Source organism: Pleurodeles waltl, chromosome 5, assembly GCF_031143425.1.
Source record: "Pleurodeles waltl isolate 20211129_DDA chromosome 5, aPleWal1.hap1.20221129, whole genome shotgun sequence".
Classification (NCBI taxonomy): Eukaryota; Metazoa; Chordata; class Amphibia; order Caudata; family Salamandridae; genus Pleurodeles; species Pleurodeles waltl.
Window position 1 is genome coordinate 861,573,850 of NC_090444.1, and position 22,325 is coordinate 861,596,174.

Sequence of the window (22,325 nt, forward strand, 5' to 3'; positions counted from 1 at the left end):
ACATTGAGCAACTAATATGCGCAGTGGTGAAACACAAAGTCATTGGTCAAAACAAAATTTAACAAATGGCAGTACAGGGCCTTAGCCCAAATCTGGACTGCCGTCCCCTATTAACTTCCTAGTGAAGCACAAAATCAGGAGGCCCACATTAGCTCAGGTTTGGTCTGCTCTGGACCGAGGAGATAATAGCAGTATGAAGGATGAATTCACTGTGGCAGGGAGATAAAATCTGTTGGCCAAGAAGCTTCTGGAGAAAGATCACTAGGAAAAGGTTGTGATGTGGCTAGAATGGGCACACTAGAAAATCAGAACCAAGCCAGAGGGCAATGACTACATCAACGTTCAGTAAGAACACATTTGTTCCCCCCTTCAAAGTTGCAGTGTTAGGGGTTTACATCAGACTAGAAATGGTCCTTTGGGATCTGAAGAACTGAATGTTTTTTTAAGATGACTTTAATTGTATACTGGAAACACATGATATAGGGACATTCAAACAATTAGGGTACAGAGTTCTAGTACCTCAACTCAACACACAGCCACATGAGGGGGTTGCTGCATTAGTATGCTAGTCTACCCGGCAGCTATTATGAAATCTGTCCAAATCTAAAAGCAGATTGTTGCCCAACTACAATAAGGCTCCAAAAGGGCTCCTATGTCTACTGTCTGCAGGGCCTACTACTGATGAATCCCAGCTTGTTTGACACATTAGCAGCTAAAATCTATCTGGAATGGACGGCTTAGTTTGTGTAGGGATTTCAACAAATCTTTAGATTCTAAGAAGACTGACTAGCTACCTCAAGTGAGAGCATCAATAGTAAGATTAGCTCAGATTTGTGGACTGTTTGGCTCTCTTTACAAGTTTCAGAAATCGAACAATTTGTTCATGTCCCCTGTTGGAAATTTCTCTTTTTGCAGGGTTATCCCCAAACATTTTGCCTTCTTCCTTCTATTTTTTCAGATCTGTTTTTGCTAGTTTATTGTTTATGACCACTTTACCACTGCTGATAAGTGCTAAAGTGCAAGTGCTCCCTATGTAAATTTTATTGGTGATGGGTTTATCCATGATTGGCATATTTGATTTACTGGTAAGTTCTTAGTAAAGCACACTATGTGTGCCCAAGGCCTGTAAATGAAGTGCTCCTGGTGGGTCTGAAGCACTCAGGGGGTTATTACAACTTTTGGAGGAGGTGTTAATCTGTCCCAAAGGTGGCGGTAAAGTGACGGATATACCACCAGCCGTATTACGAGTTCTATAGGATATAATGGACTCGTAATACGGCTGGTGGTATATCCGTCACTTTTGGGACAGATTAACACCTCCTCCAAAGTTGTAATAACCCCCTTAGTGTGCTATGCACATGAGTAGCCCTGGATCCATGTCTCAGACCTGCCACTGCACTGTCTGCGTGCAGTTTTAAACTGCCAATTGGACCTGGCAAGTGTACCCACTTGCCAGGCCCAAACCTTCCCTTTTACTACATGTAAGGCACTCCTAAGGTAGGCCCTAGGTAGCCCCATGGGCAGGGTGCAGTGTATTTAAAAGGTAGGACATGTAATGGCGTGTTTTACATGTCCTGATAGTGAAATACTGCCAAATTTGTTTTTCACTATTGCAAAGCCTATCTCTCACATAGGCTAACACGGGGACAGCCTTTAAATATCTTTTGTGCAATTTCCCATTGGGAGCATATGGAGATCTGGAGTTTGGGGTCTTTGAACCCACAATTAAAAAATACATCTTTTGGCTGAGTTGGTTTTTAGATTGTCTGTTTAAAAATGCCAATTGTGGCAAGTGTGCATTTTCTTACTTAATCCATTCTGTGCCTCTGCCAGCTTGTGTATTCAACGTCTGGGTCAGACTGACAGTTGGGCTGTTGTGAATTCCCTCTAGACAGTGACACAAAGGGAGCAAGGGTGTAGCCTGCATATCCTGATGAGTCTCCTGGGCTAGAGTGGGGAGGGAGGAGTTGACACTTACACCTGAATGGGCTGTGCCTGTCCCCACACAATGCAGTCTCCGACCCCCTGGAGTGTGTCTGGGTCCAGGCCTGGGCAAGGCAGGATCTTGTGAACAACAGAGACTTTCCTTTTAAGTTTGCCTACTTCAAAGGCAGAAAGGGGTATAAGTAGTGGACCCAAAACCCCAGACTTTTAGAACACTTCTGGATCAAGAGGAACCTCTGCCAGGGAGAAGAGCTGGAGTACTGCCCCTTTGCTGTGTGTGCGCTTTGCTGGGTTGGCCTGCAGTTGCTGCTTCTGCCTTAAAGAGGGCAAAGACTGGACTTTGTTGTGTATTCTGCTTGTGAAGTTCCACCAAGGGCTTGGAGTAGAGCTTGCCTCCTGTTGGAAGTCTCGGGGAAATCAAAGACTTCAGCTTTGTCTGCCTACTGCATTGGGAACTGCGTGTTTTGTGCTGCAACAGAAGAAAAACCACTGCAATGCCGTCAACGACACAACTGAATGCACCGTGACCTGATGACGCCACACGTAGTCGTGCCCCACATCGCACCTCAACCCTGTTCTCAACTAGCCCATTACCAAGCCGCTACTTGCAACGTGACCTGTGGGCCCCACACTCCGCATTGCCTTACTCACACCGCAGCCTTGGCATCCCTGCTGATGCCGCTCCACGCTGACACCGACGCTGCTGCCTGCACCGTGGCCTGAGGACACTGCTCGTGAGGTACACAACGCCCGTCCTGCACCGCAGCCCCTGTCCACCGATGCCAGTGTCATCACCAGACAACCCTGTCTGCATGCGACCCATGGGTGTCACAAGGAGCCTGCACCGCCGCCTTGGGCCTACCGACAACAGTGCTTTAGCAACTATGACGCCGCTGCCTGCACCCTGACCTTGAGTCACTGCCCGTCACACGCCCGCTTCACACCACAGCCCTGATCTCACCGCAGGACGCCAGTCACCAAGCTGCTATCTGCACCGTGACTTGTGGGCACCGAATGTCCATTGTCCCGCTTCGCACCGCAGCCCCAACGGCATCCACACCAGTGCTCCTGACTTTTTCATCAGCCCAAAGTTCGATCTGCAACATGTGTGACTTCAAAGGCTTGACGACCCACTCACCAACCTCCAGAAGCCTGCGACGCCGCACTCTGGATCTCATTGCAAGGATCACAAAGCCCTACATTTCCAAAGCACTGTTGGCGGTTCCTCCCGACACCGTAGCTGGCCCACGACGCCGTGATAGCCCCAGATGGAGCTATCGACTTCAAGGAGCTGTCTTTTTAAGTAAATTCTTGCAAAATTCATATTTTGTTTATGGTATGTTGGATTTCTCTCTTTTTGGCCTTGTATTACACAGATAAATATTGGCTATTTTTCTAAAACTGGTGTGGTGTCCCTTTGTAGTGTTGTCACTGTATTACTGTGTGTTATGTGCAAATGCTTTACACATTGCTTCTGAGATAAGCCTTACTGCTTGTGCCAAGCTTCCAAGTTGGTGAGCAGGGGTTATCTGAGCTGGGTATCTCCCTTATCCTGACTAGAGTGAGGGTCTCTACTTGGACGGGGTGCAAACCGACTGCAAACTAGAGACCTCATTTCTAACATCTCCCCCAAAAATATTCCCCAGAATATTCCCAGATAGATGGTGTTGAAGCAACTACTTAAGTAAGCCGAGATTAATAAATACCCTTACATTATTTCTTCTGCTTTATAGGATTTATAATGTCAAGAGAACAATTACCGGTTAGATCTTTACTCATGCTTTTTCAGTTGAGTCTGTCATGATACAAATCCAGAGAACAGCAGTAATGGGTTTCTACGTCTGTACTAGTGTTAGTGCATAAATATCAAAGTACAGCACTACACATTTTAAAGGGACCTACTGCTCGCAGACCACAACGGACCTTAACATACCCAGAAAACAAAATTCAAAAGGGGAGGGAAGCGCTCCTGTATGTCAATCAAAGTATAGAGTAATTAATTTATAGAGTCAGTATGTTGATGATTAATCAGTCCGGCAAGATGGAAAGTTCTTCATGGAAACCCAGCCAGCAGGTTTTGTCCCTCCAAAAGGACTACATCAGTAATAATGCCTTTCACTTGCAAAGGGGTTCGACTTCCTTTTGGAACTGATCTCTGGTCCGGAACGAGTCGTGATCGTGCAGATGCAAGATGGCTGCCACAGGTCCAAGGTTTTGCGCCTTTTTCTTCATGGAGTCCTGGAGATGCGGACACAGGTCTCTTTGTTGTCCTAGGTCACAGTTCAGAGCAAATCGGAGGCTCTGGTGTCAGGGGTTTCCCTTAAATGCTAGCTTTAGACGCTTTATGGGTTTGGGGACAAGTGGCTTTTGGGCCACTAGTTCCAATGGCTAGTCTGCCCTTGAGGTGACCACATCCGAGGGTGTGTGTCACTTTTCTGCCCAGAACTCTATTTTGCCACTTTTCAAGATGGCAAAATCCATCCTCAGCTGTACAGAACAGGCAGCCCATTGTTAGAAATGGGGTTTTTGGTTGGCAGTCAGGTTGCCCTCTGTCCAAGCAAGAACCCTCACTCTAGTCAGGGTAAGTCACACACAATCCAAAATCAGCCTGTGCCCACCCTCTGGTAGCTTGGCACGAGCAGTCAGGCTTAACTTAGAAGGCAACGTGTAAAGCATTTGTGCAATAAATCATACAATACCATAATATAACACCACAAAAATACACACGGTGTTTAGAAAAATATATAATATTTATCTGGGTATTTGCAGGTCAAAATGATCAAAGATGCAATATGAATTTGTAAAGATATCACTGAAAAGTGATATAAAGTGTCTTAAGTCTTTAATAAGCAAACAAAGTCTCTTTCAAGCACAAAGTACCTGGTTTCTGGTGGAAAATCTCTGCAGAGGGCCGCAGAAGAGGAGATGCGTGGAAAAATGGTGTGTGCGTCGGTTACGCCCCTTCACACACGGACTTGCGTCGTTATTTTTCACGCGGGGAGACGTGCGTAGTTCTTCAGGAGGAAAAATGGTGTGTGCGTCGGTTGCGCCCCTTCACACACGGACTTGCGTTGTTATTTTTCACTCGGGGAAGACGTGCGTCGTTTTCCGGCACGCGGACCGTCTCCTTCTATGGGTCGCAGGGATTACCAGATGTCCCGGGTCTGTGCGTGTATTCTCCTGCTTGTTTTCCGGCTGCGCATCGTTCCACGGGGGCTGTGCATCAAAGTCGCATCGATTTCTCCTCTGGAAGTCGGGCCGGCGTTGTCCTTGCGAGGCCGTGCGTCGAAGTTTCCGGTCATCCCGAAGGCATCGCGTCGGTGTGCAGCGTTTTTCTCGCCGAGGAACAAGTTGTGCGTCGAAAATTTCAGCGCACAAAGCGTCCAAGTGAAAGAGAGAAGTCTTTTTGGTCCTGAGACTTCAGGGAACAGAAGGCAAGCTCTATCCAAGCCCTTGGAGAGCACTTTTACAGCCAGACAAGAGTTCAGCAAGGAAGCAGGCCAACAGCAAGGCAGCAGTCCTTTGTAGAACAGCAGACAGGTGAGTCCTTTGAGCAGCCAGGCAGCTCTGCTTGGCAGGATGTAGTTTCTGGTTCAGGTTTCTTCTCCAGCAAGTGTCTGATGAGGTAGGGCAGAGGCCCTGTTTTATACCCAAATGTGCCTTTGAAGTGGGGGAGACTTCAAAGAGTGGCTAAGAAGTGCACCAGGTCCCCTTTCAGTTCAATCCGGTCTGCCAGGGTCCCAGTAGGGGGTGTGGCAGTCCTTTGTGTGAGAGCAGACCCTCCACCCTCCCAGCCCAGGAAGACCAATTCAAAATGCAGATGTATGCAAGTGAGGCTGAGTACCCTGTGTTTGGGGTGTGTCTGAGTGAATGCACAAGGAGCTGTCAACAAAGCCCAGCCAGACGTGGATTGTAAGTAAGGCACAGAAAGATTTAAGTGCAAAGAAATGTTCACTTTCTAAAAGTGGCATTTCTAGAATAGTAATATTAAATCCGATTTCACCAGTCAGCAGGACTTTTGTATTACCATTCTGGCCATACTAAATATGACCTTCCTGCTCCTATCAGATCAGCAGCTGCCACTTCAACAGTGTATGAGGGCAGCCCCAATGTTAGCCTATGAAGGGAGCAGGCCTCACAGTAGTGTAAAAACGAATTTAGGAGTTTTACACTACCAGGACATATAACTACACAGGTACATGTCCTGCCTTTTACCCACACAGCACCCTGCTCTAGGGGTTACCTAGGGCACACATTAGGATGACTTATATGTAGAAAAAGGGGAGTTCTAGGCTTGGCAAGTACTTTTAAATGCCAAGTCGAAGTGGCAGTGAAACTGCACACACAGGCCTTACAATGGCAGGCCTGAGACAAGGTTAAGGGGTTACTGAAGTGGGTGGCACAACCAGTGCTGCAGGCCCACTAGCAGCATTTAATCTACAGGACCTAGGCACATATAGTGCACTCTACTAGGGACTTATAAGTAAATTAAATAGCCAATCATGGATGAACCAATCAATAGTACAATTTACACAGAGAGCATATGCACTTTAGCACTGGTTAGCAGTGGTAAAGTGCCCAGAGGTCAAAAGCCAACAACAGGTCAGAAAAAATAGAAGGAAGGAGGCAAAAAGTTTGGGGATGTCCCTGTCAAAAAGCCAGGTACAGCTTGACCCCCTACCAGCCTAAAGCCAGGGGAGAACAATCACTATCCTGATGTACTTCCCTGTTTGAGGCGACAGAACAAGGACCCAGGCCCACAACAGCAGGGGCATGCTCCAGTTCTTCGCCTTCCTGACTCCAATTGGATCCCTCTCAGGGCCCACTAAGCCAACCCATAGGGAACCTTTCTCCTTACCTGCAGATCCCATCTGTGCAGCACCTAACCTTACTTTGCTAACAGATGTATCCCAGGAGCAGGATAGTACCACCTGGACCAACACAGTGATGTTGCCCACTCTACCCCCGGGGTGTGACACTTGTCCCCTCCCCAGGGATAACTCTGTCCACCCAGACAGCAAGCCACAGTGGTTACTGACAGCTGCCAGGGATGAGAGCCAGGCCCCAGGCCTCTCAAAGCTCTCCCACCACTGTGGCTGTGGAGAGTGGGGGGCGGTAGCCCCAGGTGCTGGGCACCCTTTAACCACTCTCCCTTCCACCAGGTCAGGGATGACAGCCTGAACCTGGTCCTCCCCTCTGGGGCTCTGTACCCTCCCTCCTGGAGCGGTACCCCCAGAGTCCAACATGGTCAGGGCGCTTATAGAAGTCGCCCTGTACCATTCCTCCACCAGTGCAGGGCTGTTAACCTGCAACTGGCCCTCCAACCTGGGGTCTGTACCTTCAGGTTGGACTAGGGCCCGAGGTGAGGCTTCCCTCCCCCTACCCTCCCTTCTGGGGTCCAGCACCCTCCAACTAGGAGTGGCCTCCTCAGAAGACAACATGGTAGGGGCACTGTTATCAGTAGCCCCTCCCTCCAAGTCCGGGGGGGACACCCTGAACCTGGCCTTCCAGCCCAGGGTCTGTACCCTAAGACTGGATCACTGCCTGGCAAACCAGGACTTTCTGGGGGGGCCCACCTACCCCCCACCAGGTCAGAGTTTAACCTCTGCACCTGACCATCCAACCCAGAGTCACCACCCTGAGGTTGAACAATTGCCTGGCACGCCAGGACTTCCTGGGGGCACACCTACCCCCCACCGGGTCAGAGTTTAACCTCTGAACCGGGTTCTCCAACCCAGGGTCACCACCCTGAGGTTGAACAATTGCCTGGCATGCCAGGACTTCCTGGGGGGCACACCTACCCCCCCACTGGGTCAGAGTTTAACCTCTGAACCGGGTTCTCCAACCCAGGGTCACCACCCTGAGGTTGAACAATTGCCTGGCATGCCAGGACTTTCTGGGGGGCACACCTACCCCCCACCAGGTCAGAGTTTAACCTCTGAACCTGGTTAGCCAACCCAGAGTCACCACCCTGAGGTTGAACCATTGCCTGGCAGGCCAGGACTTCCTGGGAGGCACACCTACCTCCCACCAGGTCAGAGTTTAACCTCTGAACCTGGTTATCCAACCCAGAGTCACCACCCTGAGGTTGAATCTTTGCCTGGCATGCCAGGACTTCCTGGGGGGCACTCTCACCCCCCACAAGGGACACACCGTCCCCAAGGGCCACACAAGAGTCTGGTTGGCGCAGGTCTCTTGACCTCTGCCCATCCGGCAGAGTCTGGATCTCCCCCAAACCAGAAACGGTTTCACCTGGGTCATTCCTGGGGGGCTCTGCTCTAAGAGATGACCCCTGACTCTCCAGGTCCTCCACTGGGGTCCGCAACCCCCTCTCAACCCTATGTCTGGACTTCTGCACCCCCTCACTAGGAGTGGTACTGCCAGACACCAGAACTGTTGGGATGCTGGCTACAGTCACCCCCCCCCCCCTAGTTCTTCTGACACTGGGGGGCTTCCCTCAACAGATGGCCCTACAGTACAGGCTAGGCTTCCCTCCTGGTGTTCCCTCATGGAACCCTCTAGGACCTGGGACACTACAATCCTCTCCAACCTCACTTGGTTGGGAGCCACCTAGACCACTCCCTTCAGGAGCACCCCCAAATGCCTCTTCAGACTCTCTGGTACTCACCCAGAAGTCTGCCTCCATTGTAAGTTCCCTGGGATCAGAGAACTCACACTCCACCTGGTGTTGGCGTAGCTCTGGAAAATAAGGACCAGACATATGCTCTCCAGCAATTACATCACTCTGCCCTTCACATGTATTAACCACAGTACCCTTCACCCAACCATCCAGTAACTCAGCCTTGGAAAAGCACTCTACATCACCCTCCTGAGACTGGTGAGACAGTATCTGACTGTCCCTGACACTCAACCCATACTCTTCTGGGATGTCTCTACTCTCTATATCCAGGACGTCCACCAGGGGGGAACCCTTTTCTCTGTCACTCTCTGCTAGAGCCAGTAAAGTGTCTCTCCCCCCAGTAGGAATATGACTCCCTGTGCCAGTTCCCCAATTCTTCTCAGGGACCCTGTGCATAACGGGAACTACCTCATACCCTTGAACCACCTGGGGTGTGTCAACTCCCTTCTTCAAGTTGGGCACCACATCTCTGAGCTTGTGCCCTTCTTCAGCAGTACTGGATGCAAGATTTTTGCTGCCACCATCTGAACTGGACTCAGCCCTTCCGGCCTCCAGTTTCAGCTCTTTACAGCTCAGCTCTTGAGCTGCAATCTTTTCTTCTTCCAGGGCTAAGAGTCTTGCTGCCTCAGCCCTTTCAAGAAACTCATCTAGCTCTTCCATCCACCGCTCTCGAGCTAGGAGCCAATCATCTCTCACTGGTTCTCTTTCCTCATCTGAGTAGTCTTCCTCCTCATTTGAGCAGTCCCCCTCCTCATCTGAGGGGTAATTAGTCATTTGGGTTTTTTCTGCCTCTCTCTCTGCCCATCTTTCTTCCCCCCAGACTATGCAGGCATGTAGCATTTCCATCTTAGTAGATCTCCTTGATACAGGAAGGCCCCATTTTCTGCAAAGCCTCCTTAGGTCAGCCTTAGTGAGGTGGTCAGTAGGCCCAAAGAGTGAGTAGGTAAGCAATCTCATTGCTGATGAGGTCTTACCGGCAAAAAACAAAATCCAAAGTCAAAAATATCAATAGTATATCCAGGAGGACATCAGAGAACCAAAAGCAAAAAGATGAAAAATCAAGTTGACCTTCAACTGTGGGTAGGTAGTGAAATACTTAGCTACTGTATGTCACTGCACAAACACAAGTCCTATCCTCACCACTGATCACCAATGTTTGTACTAGTGTTAGTGCATAAATATCAAAGTACAGCACTACACATTTTAAAGGGACCTACTGCTCGCAGACCACAACGGACCTTAACATACCCAGAAAACAAAATTCAAAAGGGGAGGAAGCGCTCCTGTATGTCAATCAAAGTATAGAGTAATTAATTTATAGAGTCAGTATGTTGATGATTAATCAGTCCGGCAAGATGGAAAGTTCTTCATGGAAACCCAGCCAGCAGGTTTTGTCCCTCCAAAAGGACTACATCAGTAATAATGCCTTTCATTTGCAAAGGGGTTCGACTTCCTTTTGGAACTGATCTCTGGTCCGGAACGAGTTGTGATCGTGCAGATGCAAGATGGCTGCCACAGGTCCAAGGTTTTGCGCCTTTTTCTTCATGGAGTCCTGGAGATGCGGACACAGGTCTCTTTGTTGTCCTAGGTCACAGTTCAGAGCAAATCGGAGCCTCTGGTGTCAGGGGTTTCCCTTAAATGCTAGCTTTAGACGCTTTATGGGTTTGGGGACAAGTGGCTTTTGGGCCACTAGTTCCAATGGCTAGTCTGCCCTTGAGGTGACCACATCCGAGGGTGTGTGTCACTTTTCTGCCCAGAACTCTATTTTGCCACTTTTCAAGATGGCAAAATCCATCCTCAGCTGTACAGAACAGGCAGCCCACTGTTAGAAATGGGGTTTTTGGTTGGCAGTCAGGTTGCCCTCTGTCCAAGCAAGAACCCTCACTCTAGTCAGGGTAAGTCACACACAATCCAAAATCAGCCTGTGCCCACCCTCTGGTAGCTTGGCACGAGCAGTCAGGCTTAACTTAGAAGGCAATGTGTAAAGCATTTGTGCAATAAATCATACAATACCATAATATAGCACCACAAAAATACACCACACAGTGTTTAGAAAAATATATAATATTTATCTGGGTATTTGCAGGTCAAAACAATCAAAGATGCAATATGAATTTGTAAAAATATCACTGAAAAGTGATATAAAGTGTCTTAAGTCTTTAAAAAGCAAACAAAGTCTCTTTCAAGCACAAAGTACCTGGTTTCTGGTGGAAAATCTCTGCAGAGGGCCGCAGAAGAGGAGATGCTTGGAAAAATGGTGTGTGCGTCTGTTACGCCCCTTCACACACGGACTTGCGTAGTTATTTTTCTCACGGGGAGACGTGCGTCGTTCTACAGGAGATAAGATGCTGTGTGCGTCGGTTGTGCCCCTTCACACACGGACTTGCGTTGTTATTTTTCACTCGGGGAAGACGTGCGTCGTTTTCCGGCACGCGGAACGTCTCCTTCTATGGGTCGCGGGGATTACCAGATGTCCCGGGTCTGTGCGTGGATTCTCCTGCTTGTTTTCCGGCTGCGTGTTGTTCCGCGGGGCTGTGCGTCAAAGTTTCGATCTTACGGCAAGCGTTGCGTCGATTTCTCCTCTGGAAATCGGGTGGCGTTGTCCTTGCGAGGTCGTCCATCGAAGTTCCGGTCGTCCTGAAGGTGTTGCGTCGATCAGCGTCGGTGTGCAGCGTTTTTCTCGCCGCGGATCATGTTGTGCGTCGAAAATTTCGGTGCACGAAGCGTCCAAGTGAAAGAGAGAAGTCTTTTTGGTCCTGAGACTTCAGGGAACAGGAGGCAAGCTCTATCCAAGCCCTTGGAGAGCACTTTTACAGCCAGACAAGAGTTCAGCAAGGCAGCAGGCCAACAGCAAGGCAGCAGTCCTTTGTAGAAAAGCAGACAGGTGAGTCCTTTGAGCAGCCAGGCAGTTCTTCTTGGCAGGATGTAGTTTCTGGTTCGGGTTTCTTCTCCAGCAAGTGTCTGATGAGGTAGGGCAGAGGCCCTGTTTTATACCCAAATGTGCATTTGAAGTGGGGGAGACTTCAAAGAGTGGCTAAGAAGGTCACCAGGTCCCCTTTCAGTTCAATCCTGTCTGCCAGGGTCCCAGTAGGGGGTGTGGCAGTCCTTTGTGTGAGAGCAGGCCCTCCACCCTCCCAGCCCAGAAAGACCCATTAAAAATGCAGATGTATGCAAGTGAGGCTGAGTACCCTGTGTTTGGGGTGTGTCTGAGTGAATGCACAAGGAGCTGTCAACTAAGCCCAGCCAGACGTGGATTGTAAGGCACAGAAAGATTTAAGTTCAAAGAAATGCTCACTTTCTAAAAGTGGCATTTCTAGAATAGTAATATTAAATCCGACTTCACCAGTCAGCAGGACTTTATATTACCATTCTGGCCAAACTAAATATGACCTTCCTGCTCCTTTCAGATCAGCAGCTGCCACTTCAACAGTGTATGAGGGCAGCCCCAATGTTAGCCTATGAAGGGAGCAGGCCTCACAGTAATGTAAGAACGAATTTAGGAGTTTTACACTACCAGGACATATAACTACACAGGTACATGTCCTGCCTTTTACCTACACAGCACCCTGCTCTAGGGGTTACCTAAGGCACACATTAGGGATGACTTATATGTAGAAAAAGGGGAGTTATAGGCTTTGCAAGTACTTTTAAATGCCAAGTCGAAGCGGCAGTGAAACTGCACACACAGGCCTTGCAATGGCAGGCCTGAGACAAGGTTAAGGGGCTACTGAAGTGGGTGGCACAACCAGTGCTGCAGGCCCACTAGCAGCATTTAATCTACAGGCCCTAGGCACATATAGTGCACTCTACTAGGGACTTATAAGTAAATTAAATAGCCAATCATGGATAAACCAATCAATAGTACAATTTACACAGAGAGCCTATGCACTTTAGCACTGGTTAGCAGTGGTAAAGTGCCCAGAGGTCAAAAGCCAACAACAACAGGTCAGAAAAAATAGGAGGAAGGAGGAAAAAAGTTTGGGGATGTCCCTGTCAAAAAGCCAGGTACAACACCCACCCTAAGCACGTGGCCAACCTTCTGGGGTTATACGCCTTCAGACTACCTAATTTTCCTGCCTGCCCAATACAGATGTCCCTGGGGGCAGGCGGATGGCTTTGTCTTCCCCTGGGGAACAGCCTACTCGCATGTCAGGCAGTGTTCCCTTTGGAGCTTGCCACCTTGATGTGCCACTTCACTGGCCTTCCTGCAAGGAAGGGCAGTAACACCTCCCACCCAGGTAGGCCTTTATATCTGACTCCTGAGAGCATTCACACCTCCTTGCAGGGGGGTCAGAATCCTGTCTTGGCGGCTGTGGGTGCAGCTGGCGGCTGTCAGCCAGGGCATAGGAATGCTGGGGCAACCAGGTGGGCAACCTCTAAGGAAGCCAACTGTGGCCATGTCACATGAAATCTGACTTCGGAGTCTAGTCATGTTTAATGAGACAAGTTGTTTAATACCAAACATGATATAGTTCAGCGGTACCATAATGGAGTTGGCATTCTTGAGAGCTGGAGGGTGGGGGCCAGGTGCAAAACTATGTTATACAATGGGCCACTGATCACTTATAGCACTTGCACTTCTATGCCCACGCTTTTAATATGATGCACCCTGCCTCCTGGGCTTATGAGGCCTACATTAAGAGTGACTGGCATATGCCATACAAGGTGTGAGGAATGTCAAGTTCAAGCATTTTACACTGCTCCTGCAGGTTGCTTTGGTAGGCTTGCTGATAGCTGTTTACTTAGGTCACCTAGGGTGGCACAATTAGTGCTTCATGTCCTGATGACCCCTTTAACACCAATGCACTGGTACCATATACTAGGGGATACCAATTTACACATCAAATTTAGGATAAGAACACTGGCACTGGAGCCTGTTTAGAAGGCTGCAGTGCACTTTCAGAGTCTTAACCAACAGAATTGGGGCAAAAAGTGTAGGGGTGACCATACAAAAAGGGCACTTTCCTACAAGAAGTATTTTCAAATCATGGGACCTACTGACTCCACCTGTTAGAGGTATTGCGCATAGGCATCAGCTCCATTGTTAGATTGTTTTTGCTTGGCCGTTGAGTTAAAAAGTGTAGATTTGAGTTCCTGTTAGACACTATGGGGGTCATTCTAACCCTGGCGGTCCAAGACCGCCAGGGCTAAAATGACGGGGGCACCGCCAACAGGCTGGCGGTGCCCCGCTGGGCATTCTGACCGCGGCGGTTCGGCCGCGGTCAGAAGTGGAAAACCGGCGGTCTCCCGCCGGTTTTCCGCTGCCCAAATGAATCCTCCATGGCGGCGCAGCAAGCTGCGCCGCCATGGAGGATTCTGAAACCCCATACCGCCATCCTGTTCCTGGCGGTTCTCCCGCCAGGAACAGGATGGCGGTATGGGGTGTCGCGGGGCCCCCGTAAGAGGGCCCCAAAAAGAATTTCAGTGTCTGCTTTGCAGACAGTGAAATTCGCGACGGGTGCAACTGCACCCGTCGCACCTTCCCACTCCGCCGGCTCAATTCTGAGCCGGCGTCCTCGTGGGAAGGTAGTTTTACACTGGGCTGGCGGGCGGCCTTTTGGCGGTCGCCCGCCAGCCCAGTGTAAAACACAGAATAGCCGCAGCGGTCTTCCTACCGCGGTGCGGTATTCTGGAGGGGGGAAGTCTGGCGGGCGGCCTCCGCCGCCCGCCAGACTTAGAATCACCCCCTATGTGGTGTTCTCTACAGGCCCTGGGAACAGTTTTCTCATTGGTTGTTCCAAATAATCCTGCTTTCTAGTTGGTCTACACTGTCACATACCTTTCCCAACCTCTTGAATCCCGCCGTCCAGGTCGAAAATGTCCCAGTGATGGAAAGGACTACATTCCATTTCTGTCCTACTTGCCAAGTCGAGTACCTGAGATCTGACTTCTAATAAGTCTGCAATCTTTGCTTTTTATCTGACCACCGCGAAGACTCCTGTTCGGCGTGCCTTGCTTTTCATAACAAAAAGACTCTTCAGCACCGACACACTCATCTCCTTGCCTCGGCTGCTATATCACATAGCTGGGAGGAGGAAGAGACACCGGACATCCTCTGTGAGCGAGAGGGGTTGGATGTTGAAGAGGTAGATGCTCCAGGTGACAAAATAGAAGTGACCTTCTTTATAGAAAGTGTTGACTCTGAGGCAGAAGAGCCTTCACTGGCCCAGCATCCAAAGAAAATCACAGTGAGTACTTCTACTCCACTTACTCATGACATAGAGGCACCAGCCTCAAGCTCCTGTGATGCCTATGAGGCCCCTGATGCACCACTGCCTTCCGGCCATGGTTTTATAACGACAGTCCAAGCTGCGCCCAACGCCAGTTCCACACTTGGGCCCAGAGTCCTCCTCCGAGCCTCGTCTGCTGCATCGGCACTAGAACCAAGGGCGCAGCCTTGACCACACTTGACTCAAAACACACACAGCCAAAGGTTTTGGAGCAGACACAAACTACACTGTAGCATTCAGAGCCAAGGCTGGGTTCAGCGCTGAGACCCTCGTACTCGTCTCCGAAACCTACAAGTCTAAGCTCAACGCCTTCTGGGTGGTGGCCCTCTTCGGTTCAGTCATGGCCACATTCTACTTCTGCCTCCTCTGCCACTTCCCACGACTCAGGACAGCCAATCATTGAGTGGCTGCAGGATCACCTTGATGCTTGGCAGCAACGCATCCATATTAAGCCAAGCATTGGTCAGATTCTAACTAAACCTCCACAAAGTACTCTGTTCCTCAAAAGTCAATTTCCTCTTATGAGGAACAATCAACCCTCCAGTGCTTTCTACTTGTCGTCCTTCATCACCTCCCCGGTTTATCCTGTGTTGCCTTTGCATTGTCCACAGCACTTTCCTTAGGGTTCCTCACACTCTGGGGTGGGGCTAGCCCAGTACTAGGTTCACTTGTGAACTATATGGCCCACAGGGCCAGATCCCTGGGAGGATTACAATATATAATCCAGAGAGAGAGAGACACACACACACACACACACACACAAACAAACCCCTACCCACCTACACCCCACCTGTACCCTGCTAAGCCCTCTCCTCCAGATAATGTTACCCTCTACCGTGAGGTTCTACATAGCGCTGTCACTTTCCACAATGTAGAGCTCCATGTACAACAATAGGAGGAGGATTTCCCTGTGGAAACCCTTTCCTCTACCCAATGCCCCCTCCAATACCTATCTATGCTTAAGGGAGTTTTCAAACCTGCCACAAAAATTTCCAAGAACTAGTTAAGGTGAGAGTTATCACTCCTGGAGTTGAGAGGAAGTTCAAGGTCTCATCCATCAACCCTCCATACATTCGTAGCCAGGTACTCCCCGACTCTCTGGTGATTCATGACACCAGGAAACGTGCTAACACACAATGCACTGGTGATGCACCCCCTACTGACTGGGAGAGCAAGTAGATCAATGCAGGGAGTAAGGCAGTGGCAGCAAAGTCGGCAACGCATTGACGAATCACCAGTTCCATTCGCTTACTCTTCCAGTACGACCACACCTACTGGGATCAGATGGCCGACTTAATAGAACAACCCCCTCACCCCCCAAAAAAAGTGATGCTCTTAGACTCTTCCCATCCCCCTGCCAATCGCACAACCCCTGCCAGGGGAAGATTGCAGGGATTTGCTTTTTAGCCCTCTGGTCAGAAATCACCTCTGTTAGTGGGTTCTAGATATCATGCACATTGAAGATACCCACGATTTGTGGTACCTCCAGGAGTTTTTACCACATGTCTAGACGTGGTGGCAGCTCATCTCAGGAGGAGCAGCATTCACCTGTTCCTTACCTAGACAACTGGCTGATCAAGAGCGACATTCAGCAACTCTGCCTAGCGCACACCCAGACTACAATTCACACTTTGCACAGTCTGGGCTTCACCATCAAGCTGCCCAAATTCCACCACCAGCCCCTTAAATTACTGTCCTTCCTTGGTGCCATTCTAGATGTGTGCGTGAAAAGGGCTTACCCCACCCCACCCTAGCCCTGCAAGGGTACAAGCCTTCCAAAACCTGCTACCTCTTTTTCAGCCAGATCATCAGGTGTCAGGTCAGAATTGTGATGTGTTTATTAGGCATGATGGTCTCTTGTGTGGCTTTAGTCCCTCATGCCACACTTCACATACACATTAGAGGAGTGACTAGCAGCACACTGGTTTCATGCAGAGGGTCAGGTAAAGAACTTAGTGTTGGTTTGGGGCCTCACACATTGCACTCTGCAGTGGTGGAACACAAACACATTGTTACAGTGGCGACCCTTCCTGGACCCAGTTCTGCAAGAGACCATCACCATGCATGCCTCACTCACAGTTTGGGGAGGGCACCTCAGTCATCTCACTGTTCAGGGTCAGTGGACCCCTGTCCAACAAATATTTCACATCAGTCGCCTTGAAATGCTGCCCATCCATCTCGCTGTACGGGCTTTTCACCCTCTCTTCGAAGTCAAGACAGTCTTTTTATGCATAGACAACATGATTGCCGTGTCCGACTTACAGAACAAGGGGGCACATATTCACCACAAATGTTCAGTGCAGCCCAGAGCATCTGGCAGGGAGCGATACATCAGAGTACATCTGCCCATTCAAATTCTAGGGTGGACCATGGTTCAGTGGACCTGCTCAGCATGTCCTAACAGCAAGTACACAAGTGGGAACTCCTAGTCAAGTCCTACCCCTGTACTTTCAATATTTCGGTTCCACAGATGGATGTTTGCCACTGTGAAAAATGCAAAATGGCCAAACTGCACCACTAGACTACCACACCCACAGCTCGTCGGCAATGCACTATGGATGAGTTGGTCAGGGACACTTGCCTGCGCTTTTCTCTTCTCCTACTTATTCTGTTCGTGGTCAGGGAGCTGGGACACACATCCTTCACTCTCATCTTAGAGGCACCAACTTGGACACAACAGCCTTGGTACTCCATGCTGCTAAAACTCTATTTCTACATGAGAATCTCTCCAACAGGCCAGATCTTGTCACACAAAACCACTGCACTGTCAGGGACCCCAGTCCTCAGCAGCTCAACCTTGTGATGTGGCACCTGAGGTCTTACAGTTTGGTTACCTTAACCTACTAGAAAAATGTATGGCTATTCTCAAAGAGGCATGCAGACCTACTACCTGCGCCTGTTAAGCAAGTGGAAACATTCTGTGCACTATTGTCTACCTAAAAATATAAATCCTCTCACTGCATCTGAACAAGACATTGTCTGTTACCTCCTTCACGTTCAGAAATCATGCTTCACCTACACTTCTATTTATTTACACCTAGTTGCTGTAGCTGCCTATTTACAGAACAGCCAACATGTTTCACTATTCAGAATACCAGTAAGTAAGGTGTTAATGTAAGGCCTCAGAAGGGTAATTCCACCCCAGACGCTTCCTGCTCTTTTCTGGAACCTAAATATAGTCCTCACTAGACTCATGGGCCCTCCCTTTTGAACCACTTAACTCTTGCCCATTCAGATTCTTGTCTTGGAAGGTGGCTTTTATCCTAGCCATCATTTCTTTAGGAAAGGTTAATGAAATACACGCTGTTACCTTTGAAGAGCCTTTCTTTCAGATACATCAAGATAGATTGGCTAAATTAGTTACTGCTGTCCACCTTAACCAGACAATTGAGCTGCCAGTCTTCTTCTCACACCCAAAAACCACTGCAGAACGTGCTCTCAGTGTCAAAAGTGCACTAATGAATTTTATCGACAGGACAAAAAAACCTTTCTGTAAGACACAACAGCTATTTGTGTCCTACTCCAAGCCACACAAAGTGTGTGCTCCTTCTTAGGCAGTTGTTGCACGTTGGTTGGTCAAGTGCGCCCAGATTGTTTATGCTAAGGCTAAAAGAACCCTGCCCATCCCTCCCAGACCTTATTCCACTCGATAAAAGGAGTGTCTATGGCTTTTTTAGATAATATACCACTAGCTGACATACGGAAAGCAGCTACCTGGTCCACCCCTCATACCTTTACCAAACTACTGTGTGGATGTCCTGGCTATACATCAAGCTAGAGTTGGCCAGGCTGTCCTACATACACTTTTCCAGTCTTATGCAACGTCCTCAGGCTAAGCCCCCCCTTTTGGGATGGCTGCTTTATTGTCAATGTACAGAATGTGTGTCTACAATTACACATGCCACAAACTGAAAAATGTTACTTACCCTGTAAGCATCCGTTTGTGGCATGTAGTGCTGTAGATTTACATGGGCCCACGCTCCTCCCAAGTTGCCAGAGGTTGTTGCAGATATTCTTTTCTTGTTATGTTTTATTTCTTTCATATCCATGGTCATATTTACTGTATTCTTTATACGCTATCTTCAATCTCGCCTTCCATGTGTGGAAAAAACAATCTAACACTGGAGCCGATGCCCATACGCAGTACCTCTAATAGGTGAAGTCACTAGTTCCTGTGACTCAAAAAGACTTCTTTCAAAGGAAAACAAGTTGTACACATCCGAGCCCAACACTACGTGGCGAAAGTATGCATAGCATGTGAATCTACAGCTTTACATGTCACAAACAGATGCCTATAAAGGGTAAATAATAGTTTCTCTCCAAATGATTTGGGGCCCATTACATCAATGGCTTGGATGTAATCTAGAAACTAAATGTCATGAGTCTTTTGGTTATTTTTTGGTAGGGACATCACATTTTTTGCAAATATGACTATATTTTGTAATTTCTATAGGAATACCAAAATCCATAACGAATTTGATAATAAGTCCATTATTTTTTTTATCTTACTAATAAAAGTAAATGCGTTTTTATCATTTTTGGAGTAGGTATTGTTTCAGCATGTACATAGTTTGTAATTATTCTTTATTCCATAACCTTCACAAATTCATATTAATAGTCAATATAGGTGTTGGCTATGATCTTGAATGAATTGTCAAATTTCAACGTTTAATGTCCAAATACAATTCAAAACAGGGTTTTAAATTTCAATTGGTAATTTTCTAACCAGACGTAACGATTGCTTGCTCTATTATGTTGGTAAAGGTAATTCATCATTTGAAGCTAATCCCTATATGTACAGACATTAACAATTTATAAATATCGTACTAGTACTACACACACCACTAAAACCTTCTTTTATCAGAGCACTCATTAGTATCGCTTTTTTAACTACAGTACAGCTCAGCACTGTTTTTCTTCAATGTCAAGTGTCCATTATTCTCCAGCTAAGGTAGTCTGTATCACTATAGTAAAAAAAAATCTTACTCACTCGTTTGTGTTTTACTGGCCAAAATGTTGTCCTCATATTGTCCTCCTCTGTTACCCGAACCAAGATTCTTAGTAACCTATCATTTCTTTAAATATATATATATTTCTACTGTTAAGTAAGCATGATTCAGTTGTTTGTCCCAAATGTCGTTATGCTTGTTGAAAGTTTAAGATGTCTTATTTTGTTTTTCTTCTCTGGTCATTCGTATTTACCTGCCTAGACGGTATAGGGCCACATAATTTTATGAAAGACCAAGAGATTTTCCTGGCATCTCCATTTCCAGTAGACCTTTTAGACATAGGCTATACATGATAACTGTTTCCCCCCCACTTACCTCTCATCCACCATGTTCACCTACCCCCGTGTGTAAACAATGTTTACTGATATCACGCCAGTTTTCCTAGTCCACCCACAACTATGCATTTGTTCTAATAATACTTTGATGTTGCAGAGTGCTTGCTAGCCTCTTTTAATGAATTGTGTGTTTTAATTGACCAAAACTGTACTGAGAACGCCTGATCCCAAAGCTCAGTATTCTCGTTTCAATAAGGTAGGTTTAGTTGACGTTAACATGCCGTTGTGTCTCAGCATATATCTGTATGTAACAAATTGTTTTGTGTTTGAAACTACAGGTTCTGCATTGATAATGGTGCGATGATTGCGCAGGCTGGCTGGGAGATGTTCCGCTCCGGGCAGGTCACTTCTCTTGACCAGTCTTGGATAACACAACGGTATGGTCATCTTGATAAATCCTTTGCAAACATTTGACTGCTTTAGGACTCAAATTAGGTCTCCATTGTATGTCATGTTCTAACAGTTTGTATAATACTGTGCCACTGAAGGCACATCATATCTGCAGTATTGCTGACATCACGAGTGATGTTAAATATCTTGTGTAACGGTTTTAAAGAGCTCCATCTCCAAAGCATATTCAAGAAATTGCCCAGAGACAATGTGAAGTCAGTTAATTATTTGGTACTTCAAACTTGCCAGTTTCACAACTTGGTGATTTTTGAAGCAGTGCATAATTTAAAGGTGCATGCAGATGTGATGAGCCGGCCCAAAAATTTGAAAAAGGAGCAGTGGAAATTGGTACATTTTTAAAGAAGCATTTTTGGAAAGAAGCAACGTCAGTACAGTGGCTTTAAGGAACATCCGAAGGAGTAATTCCTTACTAGCTTGTAAAATAGATTTCCCTCTTTGGCTTCCATTATAAGTAGCCGATTAATTCCCGTAGATCCAGTGATGGGAGTTATCATGCCCATCAGATTTATATGCTTTCCTTTCTCACATGGTTATTTCTAGGCTGAAAACAGCAGGAATCATGGTTCATGTATATTATTTGCCAAAAGCATGTAATCCGTGTTATCTCCCTGCCCCCTAAATTACAGCGCAAAATTAATTGACGGGATGGGAAATTATATAGAGTTTAAGTAGCCACTCGTAATGAGGGCATTTCTTAATGCATTCAGAAGGAAGGGGCTGAATTTTCAATCTAGGCTTCCGCACGTGTTAGTTGACATTTTTGTGGAGCCACTGTGTACTGTTCTGGTACATGGCGAAAAATCATTGAATATGTGCATGTTTTGCAGCATGAAATCTGTTCGGAAGAGAGCTTTGGTTTCTATGTTTCTCCTACTTGGAGATAGAGAAATGCTTCTTAGCATGTATCTCTTATCTCCCAATAATGGAACCTTTCTGCTTCCACTAAAATATTTTATTTCCTCTCTTTGTTTTCATGGCTTAGGTATAGAACCGATGAGGTAGAGGTGATCTGGAGAAACTGAATGGAGAGACTAGACTAAGTGATCTACATGACCTCCTTGAGGTGGAATCCTGAGGTTGACACTGTATCAAGATACTGGTATATTGATAGCAGTCCGAATGCTTTCTCATCTTGAGCTTAATAGACTCGAGGGAAGAGAAAGGAACATATGCAACTCAGTTCGCTCTTCTGATTGTGGATGTTCGGAGCTGTAACAATAAACAGATGATATGTTTTCATGTAATAAACACGACTTTGTCACTGGGAAGTGTTAGAAAATGTCTGGGTATCACAGTTGTCGTCAGTAACTTGAGAAACTAAACGGAGAATTGAAACCATTAATTAAATTGGCATATCTAATATAGGTGTAAAAATCTGTATGGGGAGGGGGCAACATGAAAACTATGTTTGTTATTTCACACCTCTTTTACATTCTTTTTTACCTCACTATCTCTTAACATTCTCTGTCACACTCTTACTCCCTGTCCCGTCTCAGTTCCTGCCATTATTCCATATCCTTACTACACTGCAGATCTTTGTCACATCATTATCAACTATGTAATTACATCCACGCTTTCATTGTCAACTTTTTAATCACTGACGTTTCTGCAACTATACCAAAATATATATTTAGTACATAGAAGTAGAAAATATTCTCATTGTATACATTTTAAAATCAATTGTCACCATGTTATAGAAATCTAAACACGATGACTTTGAATTTTATTCTTAGAAAACCTAAGGCTTGTTATAGTG

General features: G+C 47.2%; 1 protein-coding gene across 5 annotated transcripts in view; it reads left to right on the plus strand.

Moving 5' to 3' along the window:
• OSGEP (O-sialoglycoprotein endopeptidase) overlaps positions 1–21,837 on the plus strand; it is a 457,196-nt gene extending 435,359 nt beyond the window's left edge. For all 5 annotated transcript variants that reach the window (XM_069234950.1, XM_069234949.1, XM_069234948.1 and 2 more), the window contains 2 exons: positions 20,437–20,535; positions 21,552–21,837. In XM_069234950.1, coding sequence (XP_069091051.1) covers positions 20,437–20,535; positions 21,552–21,591 — 139 coding nt within the window. In that variant the 3' untranslated portion in view covers positions 21,592–21,837. The remainder of the gene's footprint in view (positions 1–20,436; positions 20,536–21,551) is intronic.
• The last annotated feature ends 488 nt before the right edge of the window (positions 21,838–22,325 follow it).